The sequence below is a fragment of the Cyprinodon tularosa genome, unplaced genomic scaffold (assembly GCF_016077235.1).
Source record: "Cyprinodon tularosa strain WSP-4 unplaced genomic scaffold, ASM1607723v1 ctg73, whole genome shotgun sequence".
In the NCBI taxonomy this organism is placed as follows: Eukaryota; Metazoa; Chordata; class Actinopteri; order Cyprinodontiformes; family Cyprinodontidae; genus Cyprinodon; species Cyprinodon tularosa.
In genome coordinates, this window is record NW_024039485.1 from 914887 (window position 1) to 935555 (window position 20669).

General features: G+C 38.9%; 2 protein-coding genes across 3 annotated transcripts in view; both read left to right on the top strand.

The window, feature by feature from the left end:
* ankrd28b (ankyrin repeat domain 28b) overlaps nucleotides 1-6815 on the top strand; it is a 29382-nt gene extending 22567 nt beyond the window's left edge. For both annotated transcript variants that reach the window (XM_038269498.1, XM_038269497.1), the window contains exons 21-28: nucleotides 2080-2299; nucleotides 2567-2654; nucleotides 2761-2844; nucleotides 2973-3118; nucleotides 3216-3298; nucleotides 3411-3493; nucleotides 3582-3673; nucleotides 6532-6815. In XM_038269498.1, coding sequence (XP_038125426.1) covers nucleotides 2080-2299; nucleotides 2567-2654; nucleotides 2761-2844; nucleotides 2973-3118; nucleotides 3216-3298; nucleotides 3411-3493; nucleotides 3582-3673; nucleotides 6532-6815 — 1080 coding nt within the window. The remainder of the gene's footprint in view (nucleotides 1-2079; nucleotides 2300-2566; nucleotides 2655-2760; nucleotides 2845-2972; nucleotides 3119-3215; nucleotides 3299-3410; nucleotides 3494-3581; nucleotides 3674-6531) is intronic.
* Nucleotides 6816-8322: 1507 nt separating this feature from the next.
* Nucleotides 8323-19231, top strand: hacl1 (2-hydroxyacyl-CoA lyase 1). Its single transcript, XM_038269419.1, has 17 exons — nucleotides 8323-8507; nucleotides 8654-8758; nucleotides 8828-8868; nucleotides 8963-9043; nucleotides 10837-10909; nucleotides 10985-11062; nucleotides 11150-11244; nucleotides 11343-11455; nucleotides 11577-11712; nucleotides 12533-12638; nucleotides 12738-12821; nucleotides 12897-12998; nucleotides 13076-13230; nucleotides 14802-14960; nucleotides 15077-15184; nucleotides 15261-15447; nucleotides 18756-19231. The coding sequence occupies exons 1-17, from the start codon at nucleotides 8457-8459 to the stop codon at nucleotides 18786-18788; spliced, it is 1707 nt and encodes a 568-aa protein (XP_038125347.1). The 5' UTR covers nucleotides 8323-8456; the 3' UTR covers nucleotides 18789-19231.
* The last annotated feature ends 1438 nt before the right edge of the window (nucleotides 19232-20669 follow it).

Genomic DNA, 20669 nt, shown 5'->3' on the forward strand with positions numbered 1-20669 from the left:
TATTTAGATGAAAAACACCTGCCATCCACCGCGTGAACCCGGAGGCTGCCCAGCCTAGAGGCTGCTGATGAAAGGATTTCTCCTGTCGGCGCACCGCTGGTATGTGGGGGTCTGAGCGCCTCCGACAGAAATAGATAATCTGGATGAACTGACTGCAATTATTAAGTTTTCAGGTGGACTTTCTCACTTAAAAACATATTAAAACTACTTTATTCCCACTGATCACAGCAAATATAGCTGCAAGATTTAGATTATTTAGATGAAAAAACACCTGCCAGCCACCGCGGTGAAGAGGAGGAGACCCGCCCAGAGGCTGCTGTTGAATTAAGTTTTCAGGTAGAAAAATAGAGCGGGAGCAAAACTGAGTATGATTGTGCTTTATTCATGTATTTATTACAAAGTATTAATCAAACCCATCAAAGTCATCATCCTCTGTTTCTGAATAAAACAGCTGCGCTAAATCAGACATGCCAATTTCCCCTTCTTCGCTGTCAGTCACTTTCCGTGCAGCGCAGCTCCTCAGAAATAATGCCGGCTTTTGCAAAAGCTTGTACAACAGAGCCAGCAGACACGTTAGTCCATCTACAATCCATCCGCAAACTGTGGCGTAACTTGCCCGGCGCTGCCTTCCACTTATCCTGAAACTGTGGTCTCCGTCGGTCATCCATCGCTCCCACGCCGCTCGCAGCCTTACTTTGAACGGCCGCTTCACACCGATGTCGAGCGGTTGAAGCTCCTTTGTCAGACCCCCCGGGATAACGGCGAGCACAGCGTTCATTTGATTCACCTTTTTTTTTCACATCGGCTGTGAGATGGGCACGCAGCGATGGTGATGCGTGGAAAAAACCACCTGGTCTCCTCACATAGGCTACACCTCCCTCAGCTACGCTTTCATCATCTCCTCATCCATCCAGCCTTTTCCATTTGCGTTAATATCATATGTCATCAGAGCGCTGTGTCTGTCTCGCTGTCAGCTCCCAGATCAGCTTCTCTGATTGGTTGATGCGGCGCGTCCAGCAGCAAAACTTCAATTTTTCCATCTCGAGCAGCAGCAGCGCGTTAGCAGATGCTTAAACGCTCCTGCTGCTCAAAACGCGCTACAGGACCTTTTGCTGCACCTATACGCGCGTCAACCATTGACTTTGCATGTAAACTCGCTGCTTCTGCTGCACCTGCTGGGTCCGGTTCACACCGATGTCGAGCGGTTGAACAGTGAGCACAGGGTTAATTTGTTTCCCCATGTTTTTCACATCAGCTGTGAGATGGGCACGCATGGAGTTACATATTAACAGCGATGGTGATGAGTGGAAAAAAAAAACACCTGGTCTCCTTACATTCAGCCACTCTTTCATCATCTCCTCAATGAGGTGGTCTCAAAAGTCGCAGTTACAACACACATAGGGCGCACCGCACCAAAGGGCGCACCGCACATTTTGAGGGGAAAAAAAGACGTTTAGGTGCGCCTTATAGTCGTGAAAATACGGTAGTTTCCTTATGTCCCCCTTTGCCTTACTCGGATATTTATCACCTTCGCTGAGCAGTTCCATGGAAACCTGCATGAGGACAGGGTGCTAAGACAGCATTAGATTATTATTGATTAGAAAATGTCTACAATCTGTCAAAGCAGAGTTGAGAAAAGGCAGATTCTGTTTCATTTTTGTGATGTGCAAACCCTTCAGTGCTATTACCTGTTGTTTTATGTTTTGTTTTTATCCAACAAGGGTGCACTTAACCTGCGTGCTGCTGCTGTTTTAAATTAAATTATGTCTGATTATCTTTAAATTATACGGTTTTCTTAAAGCTTTAAATTGAGCAAAGGGTAATGTAAGCTTTTCTTGTTGTTTAAATTGCTGGAAAGGAAAAGTATATTTCACAGATGGTGTTCTGTAACATTTTATTGAATTTCATTTTATGTTTTCTAAGGTATGGGTTCGCTGAGATATGCAGATTTTAAACTTAAGAGAAGTCAAACTATTTTTTTATTTTATAATTTTATCTACCTTTGTGCAGAGATTTGTTCTTACTCCAGAAATAAAATGCTCAGAAAAAAATCAATAAAAGCATTTCTCCTGTCATTAGTCTGTGACCGGTCACGAGGAATGTGTGGAGGCCTTACTTCAGCACAGCGCCAACGCCCTGGTACGAGACTGTAAAGGGCGCACGCCGATCCACCTGGCAGCGGCTTGCGGACACATTGGGGTACTCGGAGGCCTTTTGCATGCTGCCCAATCAGTGGAAACACTGCCTGCCTTAACAGACAGCCAAGGCTACACCCCACTGCACTGGGCCTGCTACAATGGTACAGACAAGAAGGTTTAAAGACCATTTAAACCGAGCAATCAATAATAAATACAAATTGATATACACAAATGTAAACCTGATGTTGTAGCATGTAGGCACTTAAATGCAAGCATGTTGCTGATTTAGCAGAGAAGATGCAGCACTAAAATGCTTTTTATTGATTTATTTTTCGATTCAATGTCTTTATGCACCCAAATGATAAATGTGATGTTTTTAACTAAATAAAGATTAAATTTTTGTTTTTAATTGATGCTCTCTCCCATAGGCCATGATACATGTGTGGAGGTTTTGCTCGAACAAGAGATTTTCCACAAGGCTGAAGGCAATTCTTTCAGTCCTCTCCACTGTGCTGTGTAAGTGCCTGTTTAGGTTTGGCTTAATGTGTTAGAAAGCTCAGCTTTTAAACAAACAAATAACCCTGGGGCTGCTTTTCTATTTTTTTGTCTTTTTACTATTCAGAATCCGGGACAATGAAGGTGCAGCTGAGATGTTGATAGACACTTTAGGTCCTACTATTGTCAACTCTAAAGACAGCAAAAACAGGTACACCTTATCATAAAGATTTTAGCATCAGAGAGTAAAGAGGTTACTGTTCACGTGAATCAGAGTGAAATACTTCAATTTGCAATATCTGATGATTTTGAACTCCTTGTTTAATATTCTGTGCTCAGGACCCCCCTGCATGCCGCTGCCTTCACAGACCATGTGGAGTGTCTACAGCTGCTGCTGAGCCACAACGCTCAGGTCAACTGTGTTGATGCTGCAGGAAAGACCCCGCTGATGATGGCTGCTGAGAACGGTCAGACCAACGCTGTCGGTACGAATTCCAGTTTTTTTAAAACAATATGATTCCTATGTGGTACAAAATAAACAATGGAACATCAGATTAGACTCACTGTGTTTACCCTGCGTAGAGCTACTGGTCAGCAGTGCAAAAGCAGATCTCACTCTACAGGACGCTGCAAAGAACACTGCACTACATCTGGCCTGCAGTAAGGTATGCCTGACCATCTGTCTGTAGTGTTTACATCACTGCAAGTATTTCATGCTTTGATCACTATTTTTTTGCGTGTAATCTAATTTTTTTTTGTGGCTATCTACATCTACAGGGACATGAAACCAGTGCCTTGTTGATATTGGAGAAGATTACAGACAGAAACTTCATAAATGCTACAAACGCCGCCTTACAGACGTATGCATCATTTAGCTCTTTATCGATCCGTCCAAAGCTTTGAACAAAAACGGCTTTTTAACAGAGCTGGATATCTCTTTGTTTAAAGACCCCTCCACGTGGCTGCAAGAAATGGGCTGATTGTGGTGGTGCAGGAGCTGCTTGCAAAGGGAGCCAGTGTCCTTGCGGTCGATGAAAACGGTAACCACTCTCACTTATTTAGGTGTTGAGGCTTTCTGTAAAGATATTCTTGTTTTTCCTCCAACATTTCTTTTTGTTAGTAGGGCTACGTTGTTTTCATTTTGACATTAGGACGTAGGTGTTATTTTAAAAATTTTAATTGTATCCCATCTACAAGAAAAAATTGGATTTCTGTAGCAGCATTAAGTCTCAATGAAAGTGTTATGGAGAGTCATTTCCTTTTGTATATTTATGTAGAACACATTATGTTGGAAGTCTATAATTAAAAATAAGCATTTCCCTAAGTCATCCAAATATCTTTGTCTTAATTTAGTGAACATTTTGCTTTTTAATGGAGATCAATACAAAATGTGTTTTTTTTTTTTTTATCATTACACTAGAATAATTATATGCAATTTATTTTATTTTGTTTTGCATTTCTTGTAGTGACTAATTCAGTACTTAAGTCAATATGTTATGCACATTGTTTTTATAAGCTGAGTGTAGCAGAACATGAAGGAAACCTTCAGATAATGGAGAGCAATGATTTTGTTTGAGCAGGGAGAGACCTCAGGCTGCATCCCATGCAGGGTAGGTAGCCATCTGCCACAGGTTGCTCTGCCAGGTAACACCCACCAAGTGTGAGGAGACTGGATTTGCAGACTTTTTAGCAGTTGACACAGATCAAATAATTGTAACTATAGAGGTTTAAATACCTGTTTTCAGATAGAGAAAAAAAAAAAACAAGGATAAACCAAAGGAGAAAGCTGGAATGATATTGGTTTAACGCTGCATATTAAGATGAACTTGATCAATCAGGACAGATTTCTTAAATGTGGTTCTGTGCAGACTTGCTGCTCCTTTGTCTTGATTCAGGCAGGAGTAGCAGTAGGAGATCATTCACTCCTGGCAGTTGATCGCTGAATAGTTTACATGCAAGAAAAGCTATTGCTGTCGCATTAGATAGATTTAGTCACTTGAACTGCCAAATGTTCAGGGGAGTCAGGAATGTCACACACCCTGTTCAGAGACCTTAAGGACCAGCAACTAATACCCTATATAATCATTCTATGACCCCTTTAAAGTCTTGTGTCCGTTCAGGTTAAAAAATGTCTCATTGAACAGGAGAAAAATGTTTCCTTTCTTGCAAACTTTTTTGCGCAAAGTTAAAGGATCCTTTTGCACATCTTTGAACGCAACAGCCTGGTTGTGCTGTAGATAGTGAAGATTGGATGTGTTACTTTGGGTTGTCCCCCCAGTTTTTAGAAAAACTTTGCATTTTGTGTTCTTTTGCTCAACATCTATGGTGTAATTTTGGTGCCACGGAACTGAACATGCAGTGTGTACAATGTGATCGTTTAAACTCACACACCCTCACTCAACCCTTCTGCCGCACGCTCAACCTCTTCTCTGCGCGCTCAGCTTTATCTCTGCTCTAACTCGGCTCCACCAGAGTAACTGATTTGATTTCGTTTACAGCTGTGTTAGACGCTTCTTTACTGGGCTCATCTGCCATTCTCTTTGTTTACGCTTTTGACTGGATCAGTGGAGTCACATGATTCCCCATATGCTGCAGTTTCTTAAAGGGGAAGGAAATACCAGCCATCAGCGAACACAGATTAAAAAGAAGCAAAACTAGGTTTATTTATTTTACCAACATGGGAAAATTGTTGCTGGTTATTGTAGTGCATGATGGTAATGGTATATATTCAGTGTATCGCCCAGATCTAAGTCAGGCTCACCTCCACACATGACCTGCCGCTGGAAGCCAGCTCCTTAAGAGTATCTGGACTCTTCTATTGAGGTGGGAGAGTCGCAGGGCTGGAGTGGGTCTGCTTGTCTCGCCCGAGCTTAGCCGCCTCATGTTGGAGTTTAAACCAGTGGATGAGAGGGCTGCATCCGTTCGCCTTTGAGTAAGGGGACGGTCTTTGATCATGTTCCTCCACCTGGATGGGCATGATCAGAAGGAACAGACCCCCAGCTCTGAGTCTGAGTGGTGTTTCATTTTTGGGCTTCTGTTTAAGTCAAGAATTGTCCATAATGGAAATTATTTTCGAATATAAGGATGTCCATTGTTACAGTAGGCACCAGGACAACCCTAGGTTGGATGCCAGTGATCTTTGTAGTCGATCTTCGGCTGAATGTCTTGGACCCTCGGGTGAAAAGAGGGGCGGAGCTATCACCAATCACCACCTGATGGTGATCTGACTATGCTGGAAGAGGAGGAAGCAGGACTGACTCATCAGGCCCAAACAAGTAGTGAGGGTCTGCTAACGTCTGGTCAACTTTGTGTGAAGCGGCTGGGATCAGAATCAGCTCCTCCAGGTCTGAGGCCATGGTTCTCGACTGGAGAAATTTCCCCTTCAGCTTGGAGGAGAGTTCCTGCCTCAGGTGGAGGAGTTCAAGTATCTGGGTCCTGTTATGGGGAGGGGGGAGAATGGAACAGGAGATCATTAATTTCTTCCCTCACCTATGGTCATGAAATCTAGATCATGAGCAAAAGAACAAGATCCTGGATAAAAGTGACTGAAATGAGCTTTCTCGTTACACTCTCCAAAGTGGAAACTTTTCTCAACAACCTGCTTGATTTTTTTCCTTTTTCTTTCCTCCTGATGTTGCAAAAGCTTTCCCACCTGTATTTGCTGTTGTCGGGACACCAAAAGAGCTTATACTGGGCTTTTGTTTATCTGTTAATACAGAGAGAAAGGATTGGCATTTGATATGTTTTAGAAATGTTACTTATATAAAGTGTTTTACAGTAATGAGCCTGATTAATTTGCACCAAAGTTTGTCAGATTTTGGAGACATTTAGGTTTGCTAGGAACTATTGGTAATTTTCCTTGGCTTGTTAATATCCTGTATGCCTCATTGTTTTTCAGGTTACACGCCCGCCTTGGCTTGTGCCCCTAACAAAGACGTTGCAGACTGCCTCGCTCTCATCCTGGCCACCATGATGCCTGTGTCACCCTGCACCTTGGCGCCCACCCTTCCTTTCAGTGCCGTTAACCACTACACCACCAGCCCCTCCAAGAGCGCCACCTTCGACAGCCTGCCAACGTTGCGCAGCGACCACACCTCCTACTGCAGCTTCAACAACATCAGCCATCACGACGGCTTCTACAAAGACGAAGAACTCAATGACTCGGATTCCGAGACGTACTGAAGCAGGCAAAAGAGGAATGGCGCTGAATGCACAAGCACATACACTGTGTCTTAAAAACAAAAAGAATCACCTACCACAAGCTTGGGAGGGCTTCTCAAGACGCAATCTCCTAAACAGGAGCCTTGAGAGTCTCCACTGGAGAGCAAAAGAAGGGAGGAGGTGCAACAGGCTGGCCCATGCTCATCCCAACCTTATCCAGCACAAGGTGCCCTTCAGCTGATACTGGAGCTCAGTAACCACTGCTTTACCAACGCTGACTCTTCAAGTGTTAGAAACTGATGTTGTCTGGCAGAAGGCAGCTGTTTTAAGGCAATAACATGCTGAAAAGGTGTGTGTGCACACCATGGATAGTTACACCAAGAGGGACCAAAAGAGTTTTAACTCTGTTTTAACTACGTAAATGACTAAGTTTGATTTCAGTTGGGTTTTTCTGATCAGTAAGGATAAAGAGAGTAGTTTCCATCCAGTATCTGCACACTACATCTGTCATAATGAATTTAAAGCTTGTACTTCATATTGGGGGGGTCCTGTATTTTTCAAAAATCAAAATTTTAATAAACAAATTTAAATGTCTTAAACTCCCTTTTTATTTTAAATGGCTGATTCACTATCCTGAGTAAATTTCAGACATTTGTTACATGTGACAGGTTATTAGAGATCGACCTTACCTTTGTATATTCACCTCTTCATCACAGTTTAGAATTGAAATGACTAATTATTTGTACACTTTTGGTTCATTTTGTTTGTTCATTTTGTGCCTTCTAAGTTAAAAAAATGGGTTTGGAGAGGCAGCTGTGAAAGTGTGCTTTTGGTGAGTTTAACCACTGATCTGGCACTGAGGAATCTCTGGCTCTGCTTGGACATGAGAAACACTGAAAATGAATATAATTGCATTTTGGAAAGCATTTGGTTTTCTTCCAAGTGACGTTTGTTCTTTCTAATATTAGTTTTGCTTGCTTTAACTTAAATAAAAAAAACAACAAAAAAACAAAACAAGACTCTTATACCAGAATGCAGAAACTCACAGTTTTGATCATTAAAATACTATTTTAACTGGAAGTGTGTACATTTGTTAGAATCGATAGAATGGGAAGATTTTCATTTCTTTCCCTTGCTTTTTCTTGAAGAGGAATGAAACTAGCATGTACATAGAAATTTCTACTGTGAATTCAAAATTGCATTGAGTTCTTTCAGTACTGAGATTGCTGTATATTTTATGAGTAATAAATGAGTTATTTAATAAGGAGCACGAGTCTTTTTTTTCTGTATTGCCTATAATTGTATTCAATTTACCACATGGTGGATACTTGTCCCAGAAGATTGATTTTAAAAAAAATGTTAAGAGAAAAAAATTAATTTAACATTTTAAATTGTCTGGAGAAAGATTAAGAATTTTGCTAGACTGAGACGCCGCTAACACCCGATTATTTTACTTAGCAGAGGGCTGTAGTGCTTCTAAACAAAGAACCAATCAGCAGTGGGGGAGGGCCTGGGCTTCTGATTGGTCCGTAATCCGGAAATAAACCAAAATGGGCGTGTCGAAGGCGCTCTAGGTTCCAAAGAGTTAAAGCTATGACATTAGTTTGAGTTATTAGCCCAAGTTTAATAAACCGAAGGATTAAAAGGGATTTCTCAGGAGTCATGGACGAAGTGACAGGCGCTCAGCTCATTGCTGAGTCTCTGAAGACTCAGGTAAGATGTTGAAATGTAGCTTTAATGCACCAGAACTGTGTCAGAGTTCATGGTCTGGGTAAAAAAAAAAAAAAAAAACTTGTCCAACTGCCAAACCTCAAACTTTTTGGCGTTAATGTAATTCCGAGCTGTTTTCCATCCTGCAGAAAGTGGAGTTCATGTTTGGGATAGTTGGTGTTCCTGTGATAGAAGTGGCCATGGCTGCTCAGGCTGCTGGGGTCAAATATGTGGGAATGAGGAACGAGCAGGCGGTAATGACAGAAGCTCAGTGTTTGACTAAACCATTAGCATCATGTTCATTTATGGTTGTCTTCCAACAGGCGTGCTATGCTGCATCTGCGGTTGGATACATAACAGGGAGGTAAGTGCTTGGGTTGCTGAACAGAACAATGTGCACAGCTGCTGTGTCACTTTATCCACATGTTGCTTATTGTTGATCTGATGTGTGAATCCAGACCAGGAGCCTGCCTGGTGGTGTCTGGACCTGGACTCATCCATGCACTGGGGGGGATGGCCAACGCTAACATGAACTGCTGGTACACTAGAAACAATAAACAAAGCTTTGACATGCTCTCACTACACATTTTATTCATTAAGTTTCTTTTTTTTTTTTACATTTAGGTTTTGGGGGGATTTTAACTCTTTATAATCCCTTTTGATCACTTGCCTTACTAATCCCCACCCCTCAGTGAGGTCTAGAAGCACTAGATCTATATCCAGCCATTCAGCAAAGATCCTGCTACATGGCTGTACATTTTATTTTGGCATTTGACCAATTAGATGAGTCCTTGAATGATATATTACCTACTGGAAATTAAGTTGAAAAGCAAAAGCTAAAAATTCAAGAAAATAAAAGGTAAAAAGCTCATTGAAAAGTTAAAAAAGTTAATAAGCCAAATTAGCAAATATATTCAGGTATATAAACTAAAAAATGTAAGTGCTAGTATCAGCATTAATGTCTCTAAGGTTATGTTGGACCAAAAAAAAAAAAATGTGTTCCTTTCACTCTCTGAGTGTTTTTTAAATTAATTTCTTGTAGACACACTTTTGTTAGTTTTCTTAATATATTGAGGCAAGTTGGTGCCTCCTGTTATTACACTGACATTAATTTTTAACGTCAAAATATCCATATTTTTGGAATGTAACAAAGGTAATAAGGTCTGGTCCTGGATTCAATTACACTATTGACTGGAAATTTTTTATTTTCAAAGTATTTCACTGAGTGTCCTATTAAGGGTTTTAAATGGAACAGCAACACGGGAAGGTGAGCAAAATTAGCAATTTAATTAATAAAAAATAATAATAATATAGCACATAAAAAAACATGCTTTGCAAAGAGATTCACAATAGAATAGAGTAAAATTCAACTTTATTGTCATTTAACTGTCACAAGTACAAAGCAACGAAATGTAGTTTGCATCTATCCAGAAGTGCTATACAGGATATAAATATTTATATGTGTACAGAGACTATGTATGTATGGACTATAAATGGTATACATAAACAGAGACTAATTGTAAGAGGCTATAAAAAATAAATATGAAAACTATATACAGATTATGCAGGAAAGTTAGGAAATGGATTTTATATACATTAGTGGAGTTATAATACAGGGTAAATAGTTACTGTATCACAGATAAAAAGGGTTTAAAACAGAATTATGAATAAAAATAGAATAGTAATAAAAATTGCAAAAAATTGACAATAAAAGGGAGAAAATAATGAATACTGCATTGGATTTACCTTTCAATTTCAATAGTTCTTCAAGTCTGGGATCAATATAATGCATTGTTTTCATCTTCTTTCAGTTAGTGTTGTAATGCATAGTTTTTAATTGTTTTTGACATATGAAAATCTGAGTAGTGCAGCGTTTATATGTAACCGGGATCTTTATGACTTAATACCTTTGATTAGGCTACTAATTTGTGAATGGGGTCCAATATGGCAGCTTCATGCTGGATGGATCTTAATAACTTGTCTTAGAAGCTGCAAAAGAACGGAGACTGTGTTAGAGATTCAACTTTTATTTTCATTATTAGAAGGACTCAGTCAGTACAAATCTTCATTAATAATGCAGGGAAGAGTCAAAGCTACACGATTTAGTCCAGCTAAGATTGTGTTTTGTTAAGAGTGGATACATTTTAACCCAGCAGAGAAAGCTGGTCTACCCTCCACTAAATAGATAAATGATACTTTGTGTTTTTCTACCACAAAACACCCGATAAAAGATACTGAAGTTTGAGGTTTTAATAGCGTAAAACTGGAAAAGGTTAAAGTGATATGAATACTTTTGCACGGTGCAGTAAAGTAGGTTTTTATCTTTTTACAGGCCGGTGATTGTGATTGGAGGCTCCTCTGATCGAAGCCAGGAGACAACAGGAGCCTTTCAGGAGTTCCCTCAGGTCTCTGGTGCTCCTTGTGGATTATTCTCTGTATTCAATTCACTGTTCTGATTCCTTTTTTTTGTCTGTTCTCAGGTGGAGGCATGCCGCCTATACAGCAAGTTATCTGCCAGGCCCAGCAGTCTGGAAGCCATCCCCTCAGTCATAGAAAAGGTGTTTACAGGTCATCTCTTTTCATGTTGTAAAATCCATGTTTTTCTTAAAAGTTAACTACATTATACCATGTCTGTTCGCCTGTAGGCAGTCCGCACCAGCATATATGGTCGCCCAGGAGCTGTTTACGTCGACATTGCTGGGGACATGGTCAATGCTAAAATAGAACGCAACAAAGTCAGGTTGGTTTCATTTCTTGCATCGTTTTTATTTAAGCTATCCTCATGTAGAGAAGCTGGTTCAAGTATTAAATATTATTATAAATGTGTCTCTGATGCAGAGAGGTGCCCTGCTGTCCACCTCCTCCTGTGAGCTCGGCTGCAGGCGATGCAATTGAAAAGGCCGTCTCTGTCCTGAAAGCAGCAAAAACACCGTTAGTCATCATTGGAAAGGGTAATACAACGAAAGGGTTCTTTTTTCAAACCCGCCAAACTTTCAATCACTGCTGATAGGATAGAGATTTCAATTTATTTGTTTGCAGAATGATTCTGTGAGGGTTTGTTTTACTAAACAGGAGCCGCGTACAGCAGAGCCGAAGATGTGCTGCGGCTGTTTGTGGAGGAGACTGGGCTGCCTTTCCTCCCCACACCAATGGGGAAAGGAGTCCTGCCTGACGATCATCCCAACTGTGCTGCTGCCGCCCGCTCCAGGTCAGCGCCTCCGACCTACAGTTAGCTAATCAAGCTACTGTAATAACAATGAATTTTAGTTTATTTTTCAATCTGAATTGTTTGCTCATGATCTACATCTGGATAAAACGGAAGTTAATTGTCTAGAAAACATATAAGAAGAAATCATCTTCTCACTTGCCAACACATCTGAGAAAACACAGGAAACTTAGTATAACATGAAAGCTCTCACAGTGATTAAATACTTCAAATTTCAAATGAACATTCCTGCATTTCCTGTATTGATCATTCTGCAGCTCTGTGTTGGTTGCCTCTTGGCCACCAGTTGATCTTTCACCTTTAAATTCAGAACCAAAGGCCTGCAGCTTGTAGTGGTAGCTGCTAGTTTATCATCTTTGGCCCTCAGCATGACACATACCCAACAGCACCAACATGTGGTCATGATAAAGTACTTTTCTACATACTTATTCCTTGTTTAACAGCAGCCATCTCAAGTGTTCTGTGACGCAAACTACGTTTTAACCCTCTTTAGCAAAGAACACAGTTCTCATTAATCTAGCAAATATTGTGTGTTTAAATTTATGATGGTATGACAGTAAACGCTCTTATCCATATTCATTCTTTAATTATCTGTTGTACCATGCTATGCTCATAAGCTAGGGAAGCATATACCCATAGATTACTAATTTGATTTTAAAATAGTCTTCTAGTTGCAAAAAAAGTTATGCTGGATTATAAAAAAGGTTTGGCTACATACCCTTTAAAGAACCTGTTTTTTTTCTCTCTACATTTTACTGATATTTTGCCACAACAATAAAATAAATGTAATGTTGTTACGTAGAGCACTTCTTCATGCAGATGTGGTGCTTCTGCTGGGAGCCAGGCTGAACTGGATGCTGCATTTTGGTCTGCCTCCCAGATTTAACCCTCATGTTAAGGTCATTCAGGTGTGTGAATGTGCATGAATCAAGCCACACTAAAACCTGGTATAAAGGCAGTAACCTGTTGCTGCTTTGGAGTAAAATAAAACCACCAACTTCTTGCAGGTTGACCTTTGCGCAGAGGAGATGGGAAACAACGTGACTCCAAGGGTGGCTCTCTTGGGGGACATTGGTGCTGTTGTGGCTCAGGTCTGTCAACAGATTCACCTGTTTGCATTTTCTGTAGCTGGAGACTGATTTAATAATCCGATCTCTGCCGTTTAGCTTTTGACTTGCGTCCGCAATGATGGCTGGAGATATCCGTCCAACTCGGAGTGGTGGGGCACACTCAGAGAGAAGATTGCTGCTAACGCAAAAATATCAAAGGTGTGTTTCCCTCACTCATCCTGCTGCTTCATTACCTTTGGAGGTATTCCTAATAGGAGTTTTTGCATTCTTTGCAGGCTCTCGCCCTCAAAGGAACATTGCCCATGAACTACTACACCGTGTTTCATCACATTTCCCAGTTGCTTCCACATGATTGCATCATTGTTAGCGAAGGTGCCAACACCATGGACATCGGACGCACCATGCTTAATAATTACCTACCCCGACACAGGTGAGGCGGCTTCTTTCTAAAGCGTCGGGTGCTGCAGCCGTGCACTGATGGAGCTGAGTGCAGAAGTTTAACAAATAATTAAAGAAATTCAAGTTAACACAGTTATGCCCTAAATTCAAGAGAGAAATTCCAGTATTAAAGAAGCATAGGGTTGTTTTGTTTACATGTTTGTGCCATCAGTGCTGTGAACATGGATGGGAGAAGAAGAACAGCACAGGTCTTATGTTTAGAAGCGTAAAGTCATCTAGGGAAAGAATGTTCTAAACATTAAAGTTATTTTGAACAAAAAATCTTTGTAGCAAAGAGAGACTTTTTATACTTTCCCAGGGTAGATATCAACCCTTTTAATAAAGACTCAGCAGAACAGCCAGTCGAAGAACAGGGAACAATGTGTCCCAGCCATGTGCACAACCAGAGCATCAGCCTGAATTACTCCCTCATAAACTGACTAAAGGTGCCTATTATAAAGGCTTATGGTGCATAGAGGAAAACTCATTGATGTTGGGAAATTGAAAGGTATTTTATGAGAAATTAAATATATCTTTCTTCTTATCTTGTGCAATCCAGATTTAAACAGTTGAATTTTAACATAGCTGATATTTGAATAGAGAAGGAGTGAAATGTTACATTTCTTAGCACCTTTATAACCATCACTATTCCCAACAACCTCAATAAGTTGTTACATTCATGCTGATTTTGCACAGTTCTGTCTTAGTCAGTTTAATAACATGCTGCTGTCATTTTGCACAGCTTTAATGTTGCTGCTATTTTCACATATCCATTACTGTAAAAATGTCCACAGCTGTATATTGGTTATTTATTCTCCAGGTGCACAGTATTTATATTGTAAAAATACTTTACAGTACTTATTTGTTCATTTATTTTTTTTTACTCTTCACTATTCTGTTATTTTTTATACACTTTTCTAAAGTCCACACTTGTGTGACCACTTTTGCTATAATCTTTGCTGCTGTAACACAAAAATTGTCCCTATTGTGGAACAATAAAGGGATATTCTATTTTATTCATCCAAATTTAAACAGTTGAATTGAAACATACCTGATATTTGATGGTCTGCAGTTTCATTTCTTAGCATCTCTTTTAAAAAAATGCCCATCTTTTATTGCAGCATAATCATTTCTAACTAAAAATTAGGGGGAAAACATTTACCGGTAATTAGAATAAATATTTTTGCTTTAGAGATGACAGGCAAAATGGTAGCCTTAAAAATCCCTTTAAAAAGTTAAACTGAAGTGTTTCTAATTCAGACCTATTTTTCAATTGTTCAGAGTGTCTTTGTGCTTCTTCATGATTCAATCTATGAGTTTCTGTTTGTCTGGGGTTTAAATAGCCCAAAATGGTCCGATTCTCTCACATTAGGACATGTCGTAGGAGTTGACTAAACCTCGTCTCAGTGGTGAAAACAGTTGGGACAATGGATTTTATTCCCATGCTGAATAAAAGATTCATTAGTCTAAAGGTTTTCCACACTAACAATAGAGTGCTGGTTAAATTGTCAGGATAAAGTCTGAATGTCAGAGTCTGTGTTTGGTCACTATGGTGATGTGAAGGTTGGACGCCGGCACCTTTGGAACGATGGGAGTTGGCCTTGGCTTTGCTATAGCAGCAGCTGCAGTGGAGGGGACCAAGATCAAACCCCAAAGAGTCGTCTGCGTGGAAGGAGACAGCGCCTTCGGCTTCTCCGGCATGGAGGTTGAGACCATGTGCAGGTCCATTACACCGTGTTCATATATGATGTCTACATATATATATATATATATATATATATATATATATATGCACCAGCAGGCATTACCTTTAATGCTATGTCTTTCTTTTAAATTAGGTATAATCTGCCTGTGATCGTTATTGTGGTCAATAATAACGGTATTTACAGTGGATTAGACCCTGAGACTTGGAAAGAAATGTCAAAAATGGGCAACCTGACTTCTGTGTGAGTCTTTCATAAATCAAATTTTTGTTCCTATGTATTCTCAGGTGTGTTACAGCGAAAGCGTCTTCTCTTTCAGGGCCCCTCCTGTCGCCCTCCTGCCTGAGGCCCGCTACGATGAAGTGATGACGGCGTTTGGAGGTCGAGGGTTTCTGGTCAGGACCCCAGAGGAGCTGCAAGACGCCTTGCAGCTCAGCCTGGATGACTGGGAGAGGCCGTGTCTGCTCAACGTGCTGATTGACCCGTCATCTGATAGAAAGCAGCAGGTAGATGAACTACGTAGATTAGTCGGGGATATAAAGGATTTATGCCTTTTGAATTTCCTCCACATTTTTACAAAAACAAAGCAGCACACCATGAGTAAGTCCAAAGAAAAGAATGGTGTTTTTTTATTTTTGCAAATATTAGTAGTAGTCAAAGAATTTTTTTCACTCTTCTTTTTCTCTTCATTAAGAAAAGTTCTATGCGCAAAAAGTTATATGTCACAAAAACAAACAAACATTGGACATCACACTGGCAGCATCACTCTGTTAGATCCACAGGGAAGCTGCTCAGAGTTGATAAGGAAAATGGATGGAGTGAAATAACAAACAGTGGGGATCGGAAAACAAAACCTGCAGCAAATGACTTGAGACTGGATGGGAGTTTTACCTTCCACATAACAACAAATACAAACGCTGTAGATCAAAACACATTCATGCAAAAATTTAATCTAGATCCAGTTCAGAATCCATGGCAGGATTTGGAAATTAATGTTTATAGCTGTTCTTAATTTGACTAAGCTAGAGTTATAATGCAAGGAATAATAAACATGTTAAATTCTTAAGATGTGCTAAGCTGGTGGAAGTAAACCCTAAAAGACTTTCAGCTGTAGCTGCAGTGAAACATTATTTACAGAGAATTAGGGATTTCACATCACATTCTTGAGATTTCTATCTAAAAAAAAAAGTAATTTAAATCCCGTTTTACACTGATACCCTTGTGCTGGTATAGATAAAACCCCATATGAAAAACACTTTTTCCAAAATTAAAGTTACAGCCTTTTCTAAATGGTATCAAATTGTTAACGGTCCTCCAAATTCTACACACAACCTATAATGACAACGTTAAGAGCAATTGTTACAAACGTACTGAAAACAGAAAAGTAAGAATTCACATTTCCATAAGCATTCACAGCCTTTTCTGTAAAGCTACAAATTGAGCTGAGGTCATCCTGTCAATGAATCACCTTCGAGATGTTTCTGCAGGTTAAATGGAGTCCACCTATGGTATATTTAGTCAGTGGTGAAAAGTAACAAGTACATTTACTTGAGTACTGTACTTAGGTTCTTAGTTTTTTTTTTTTTTTTTTGAGTAGCTTTACTTAACTCGAGTAATTTTTTGGTGGGTTACTTAAACCTCTCACTTCACTACATTTTAAAGTAAAATATTGTACTTTCTACTCCATTTCCAGGAAGCTAGTAGTTCCTTGTTCCTTTCGACTCAGCTTAGCATTGTAATCTCCTGTTGCTGTTTTTCTTTCTGGAAATGCAATTTGAACCTATAAGATAGCAGCCATTCGACAAATGTGAAAAACTCAGGGCAGATATTATTGTTAGTTTGTACATTTTATTAAGGTGTTAGTTGTTTCCATATGGTGAAGTTTTTCAGTAGGATGAATTCTCAAATCAGTTTCAGTTTTTTTGTGGTAATTGATTGAACCTTAAACCTTAAACTATCCATAGTGAGTTTGAGGAAAATCACGACACTCCTGTTCTCTTTTTGGTTTGTTTTCGAATAAGAAATATTAATCAAAATAGCTGTTCTTATTTTTTGTGGCATTTTTATGCTAACGTTCTTACCAGATGTAGAAGTTGCAGCAGGTGGTTCTACGCATCAATACATTAGGTGGTTTGTGGAAGTTATAAGCTTCTTTGAAGTTACCCTGAAAATTACACAGAAATTTACTGATATTAGAAATCTATTTTTTTCTTTTTTTTTTTAGTTTTGAAGGGACTAGTGGCTCGTTTTTTTTGACAGTAGGCTGACAGGAATGGGGGTATGAGAGAGGGGGAGAGACATGCGGGAAAGGACCACAGGCCAGATTCAAACCCCGGTCGCCCGTGTTGAGGACTAAGGCCTCCTTACATGGGTCATGTGAACTAACAACGCCACCTGCATGCCTGATATTAGAACATTTTATTAGTAATTTTGAATACCTAAGTATTTTCAAAAGTGAGTACTTTAATACTTTAACTTGAGTAGTTTTTTAACTGGATAACTTTGACTTGTAGTTGCGTAAGATTTGACTAGAGTATTAATACTTTCACTCAAGAACTACTGTTAAGTGCTTCATCCACCTCTGTATTTAGTTGATTGGATGGAGTCCAGGGTTTAATCCCTCTTTGCAGACCTTTGAGGGATTTGAGATGTGCTGCACCTAAGGAGGGTTTTCTAAGCTTGTGGCTTCACCTTCAAAAACACATGAGGCTTTAACAGCCAACAGCAGAGCTGTGAATAAATATGTCAGTAAATATGATTTTCCCTTTTTTATATATATATATATATATTTGTAATAAATGTGAAAAAATCTAAAACAAAAAAAAAAAATCAAAAATGGGATTTGGAGGAAATGCATTTATCCAATCTGGAAAAAGGCTGTAACATAACTAAGTGGGGGGAATGGTTTAATGTTATAAGTTATTTTCTGCAAGCACTTTATATTAAAGTTTAACAGTAAGGTGACAAAAAAAAAAGGAAAATAAATAACTGGGATATGAATCTCTGCATAAGGTTTAAAAATGACAGACATTAACTCATGTGGCTCGCTGTGGGTTAGAGAGGAACCACCTTCCCCGTTTACATGGTAACCTCGGTAACATCTTAAGCATGATAAACACCAAACGTATTACATGAATGAGTAAAGCAGGATTCCAATAAACTCTCTTAGATTTGTTAAATAAGAACTTGTTTAATATAAAGAAAGAGAAATCAGCATAGTCTAGATAATTATTATATAAAGATTAATTCTCTGTATTGTATCCCTAGATGTTGCAAATATTCTAAGCCAGTTAGGGCAAAGGCGAGGGATTTTAGACCCTCGTTCTTGTGCAGCTGGCTGGGCTGTAAGACAAAGAGGGCCGCGGTTCAGGATAGCATCAAACAGCTCGACCCTCGTCTCATCCTCCCACTGCTTTGTAGACCGACATCCCACACTGAGCATTAATCTGTGCACCCTAGGTGAACAACCGAGCTGGTGTATCCCCCTCACAATCCTTCCATTTTGCTCTGAGCTGACCTTTCTATTTCAGGGATCCTGTAATTAGAAAGCACGGCCCTCTGTGTTTATGTTAAATGTATCCACGCAACCCCTCGGCAGGCGAATCTGAAGGTGGCATGAAGGTCTATGTCTCTGGTTCAGAGCCCCACAGCTGAGGGAAAAACTCTCCCTATGTGTGAGGTGGGGTTATCAAATTGTTGTTTAACATATATTTCATGTTCTTAGACAAGAAGTTGGATCTTGGAAGATGAAAGCTAAATTAAGAACTTTATCTCAGCTCAGAAAAGCTAATGATTGGAATGTCTGTTTTTGCAGGAGTTTCCTTGGCTCACACGCTCCAACCTTTAAGCTGAAAAACTTCATCCAGGACATCATCGGTGGAGCAGAGATTGTTTCCATCCTCTAAACATGAAGCTGCTCTAATTTTGTGGATTGTTTCTATGAAATAATTAATGTTTTATGATTCTTATCGTGCTGTAGAAGCTAACATTTCACGCTTCATTTAGTGAAGCTTTTTTCTCCTAAAATTAAATCAGTATTTTCTTCTGAAAATTGCTGAAATGATAAAGCTATGAATTGACACTGTGTGGTAAAATAAACTCAAGATTCTGACAAAGATTTGTGAGGTTGCTGTTTGTCCAGACAACCAAAATAAAATCTAATTAAGAAACAAAGTCTTAAGTATTGATTTCTCTCATGTTTGTCCAATTCTTGAGTTGAACTTTAATATGAACATGATACATTATGGTGAAGGCCATTATTAAGAAAATAAAACTATATCTATGTATAAACTTCTCTAGTTTGTTTCATTGACTAGTAGACTAGACCAGAAATCTGCAACCTGAGACTGTGGATTTCCAGAATGGCTCCTAATAAATTATAAAGACTCAATTAATACTTTTAGAAGTCATTACAAGGACTACTTACTTTTTTCGTCAGTTAATCGTAATAAAGTGATTAACTGATGAAAAAAGTAATAGAAGAAAGGTTCTGGCCCAAAAATATCAAAATCTCTTGGAAGAAAATATATTTTTCATGTTGCTAAGGTTTAGATTTGTTCATTTTTAAACCTTAAGATAGAAATAAAATAGATAATTGTTTAAAACAATTGTGTAAAGTAGATATTTATTGATACTATTTATGCAAAAAGGTTATGCAGCAGTTGTAGCTTTAAAGAAATGTTGCTTAGCTGGACTGAACATGAGCTAGACCACATTAAGCTTGCAAATTTTGTTTTGAAGGAGATAAATTAACTAAAAGTTGTGATTTTTTTTCTTTTGGAGTAATCCCTCCTGGCCTTTCAGGTGTTGCTTAGTTGTGATTAGATGTTTGCCAGACTAAAACGGACCTCTGCTATGAAAAAATTATTTTTCTTCTTACAGATTTCAGTTTTTTTTTTGTTTTTTTTTGCTTTAACTACATCTAAATGTTTTAGATTATAAAACAATGTATGACCATAATGTGCAAATCTAAAATTCAGTTTTTGTAATGATGCTTTTGCAATATAAGTAAAAATCTATCCTAGCCAACCTGACCCTCTGTGTAAATATAGTTGCGTTTTTTTTCTACATGTTTTGTTTAATCCAACCTGTGTGGGAGGTACAGAATAAACAGAAACGATACAAAATTATCTTTTAAACAAATTTCCTTCAATAAAGGTTTATGATGAAAATAATAAGGAATCCAGACAAGAATGCCCCCTATAGGAGACTTTCAAGACAAAACAATTGCAAGCCAATAAAATTACAAAATGGCCCATAAAGACTTCTGGCGAAATGTTTTGTGGACTGAGAAGACAAAGTGGAACTTTTTTAAAAATACACTAAACTAATACAGCATTTTAGAAAAAAAAAGAACATGCATATAGTTAAACATGGTAATGGTGATGAAATGGTTTGGGGCTTTTATGCTGTTTTAGGACCTAGTTGTCCGCCTGTACATAATGGAACCTTGATTTCTCCAAAAACTGACCTGCTACAGGTTAGGATTTGGTAACAAAATTTAAGTTATGGAGTTGTCCAGCTGATTCAGGATTTAAATCTTAAATGTGGTGACATAGGACAAATCCTCAACAGAAAAGTAAAAAACTTGATACAAAAATAAAAACATAAAACATTAAATTGTAGCAAATGTCTGATAGCAACTGATACTGAAGTCTAGGGAGATAGATACCTTTTTTTTAAACGGTCTGAAAGTTTATTATCCCCTTGATAAAAATACCATTTGAGA

Bases quoted from the DNA above. Each gene is read 5' to 3' on its own strand.
- hacl1 (XM_038269419.1), top strand. From the start codon at position 8,457: ATGGACGAAGTGACAGGCGCTCAGCTCATTGCTGAGTCTCTGAAGACT. The intron at 8,869-8,962 runs GTAAGTGCTTGG...GTGTGAATCCAG, and splicing joins GTTGGATACATAACAGGGAG to ACCAGGAGCCTGCCTGGTGG. The intron at 15,448-18,755 runs GTAGATGAACTA...CTGTTTTTGCAG, and splicing joins CATCTGATAGAAAGCAGCAG to GAGTTTCCTTGGCTCACACG.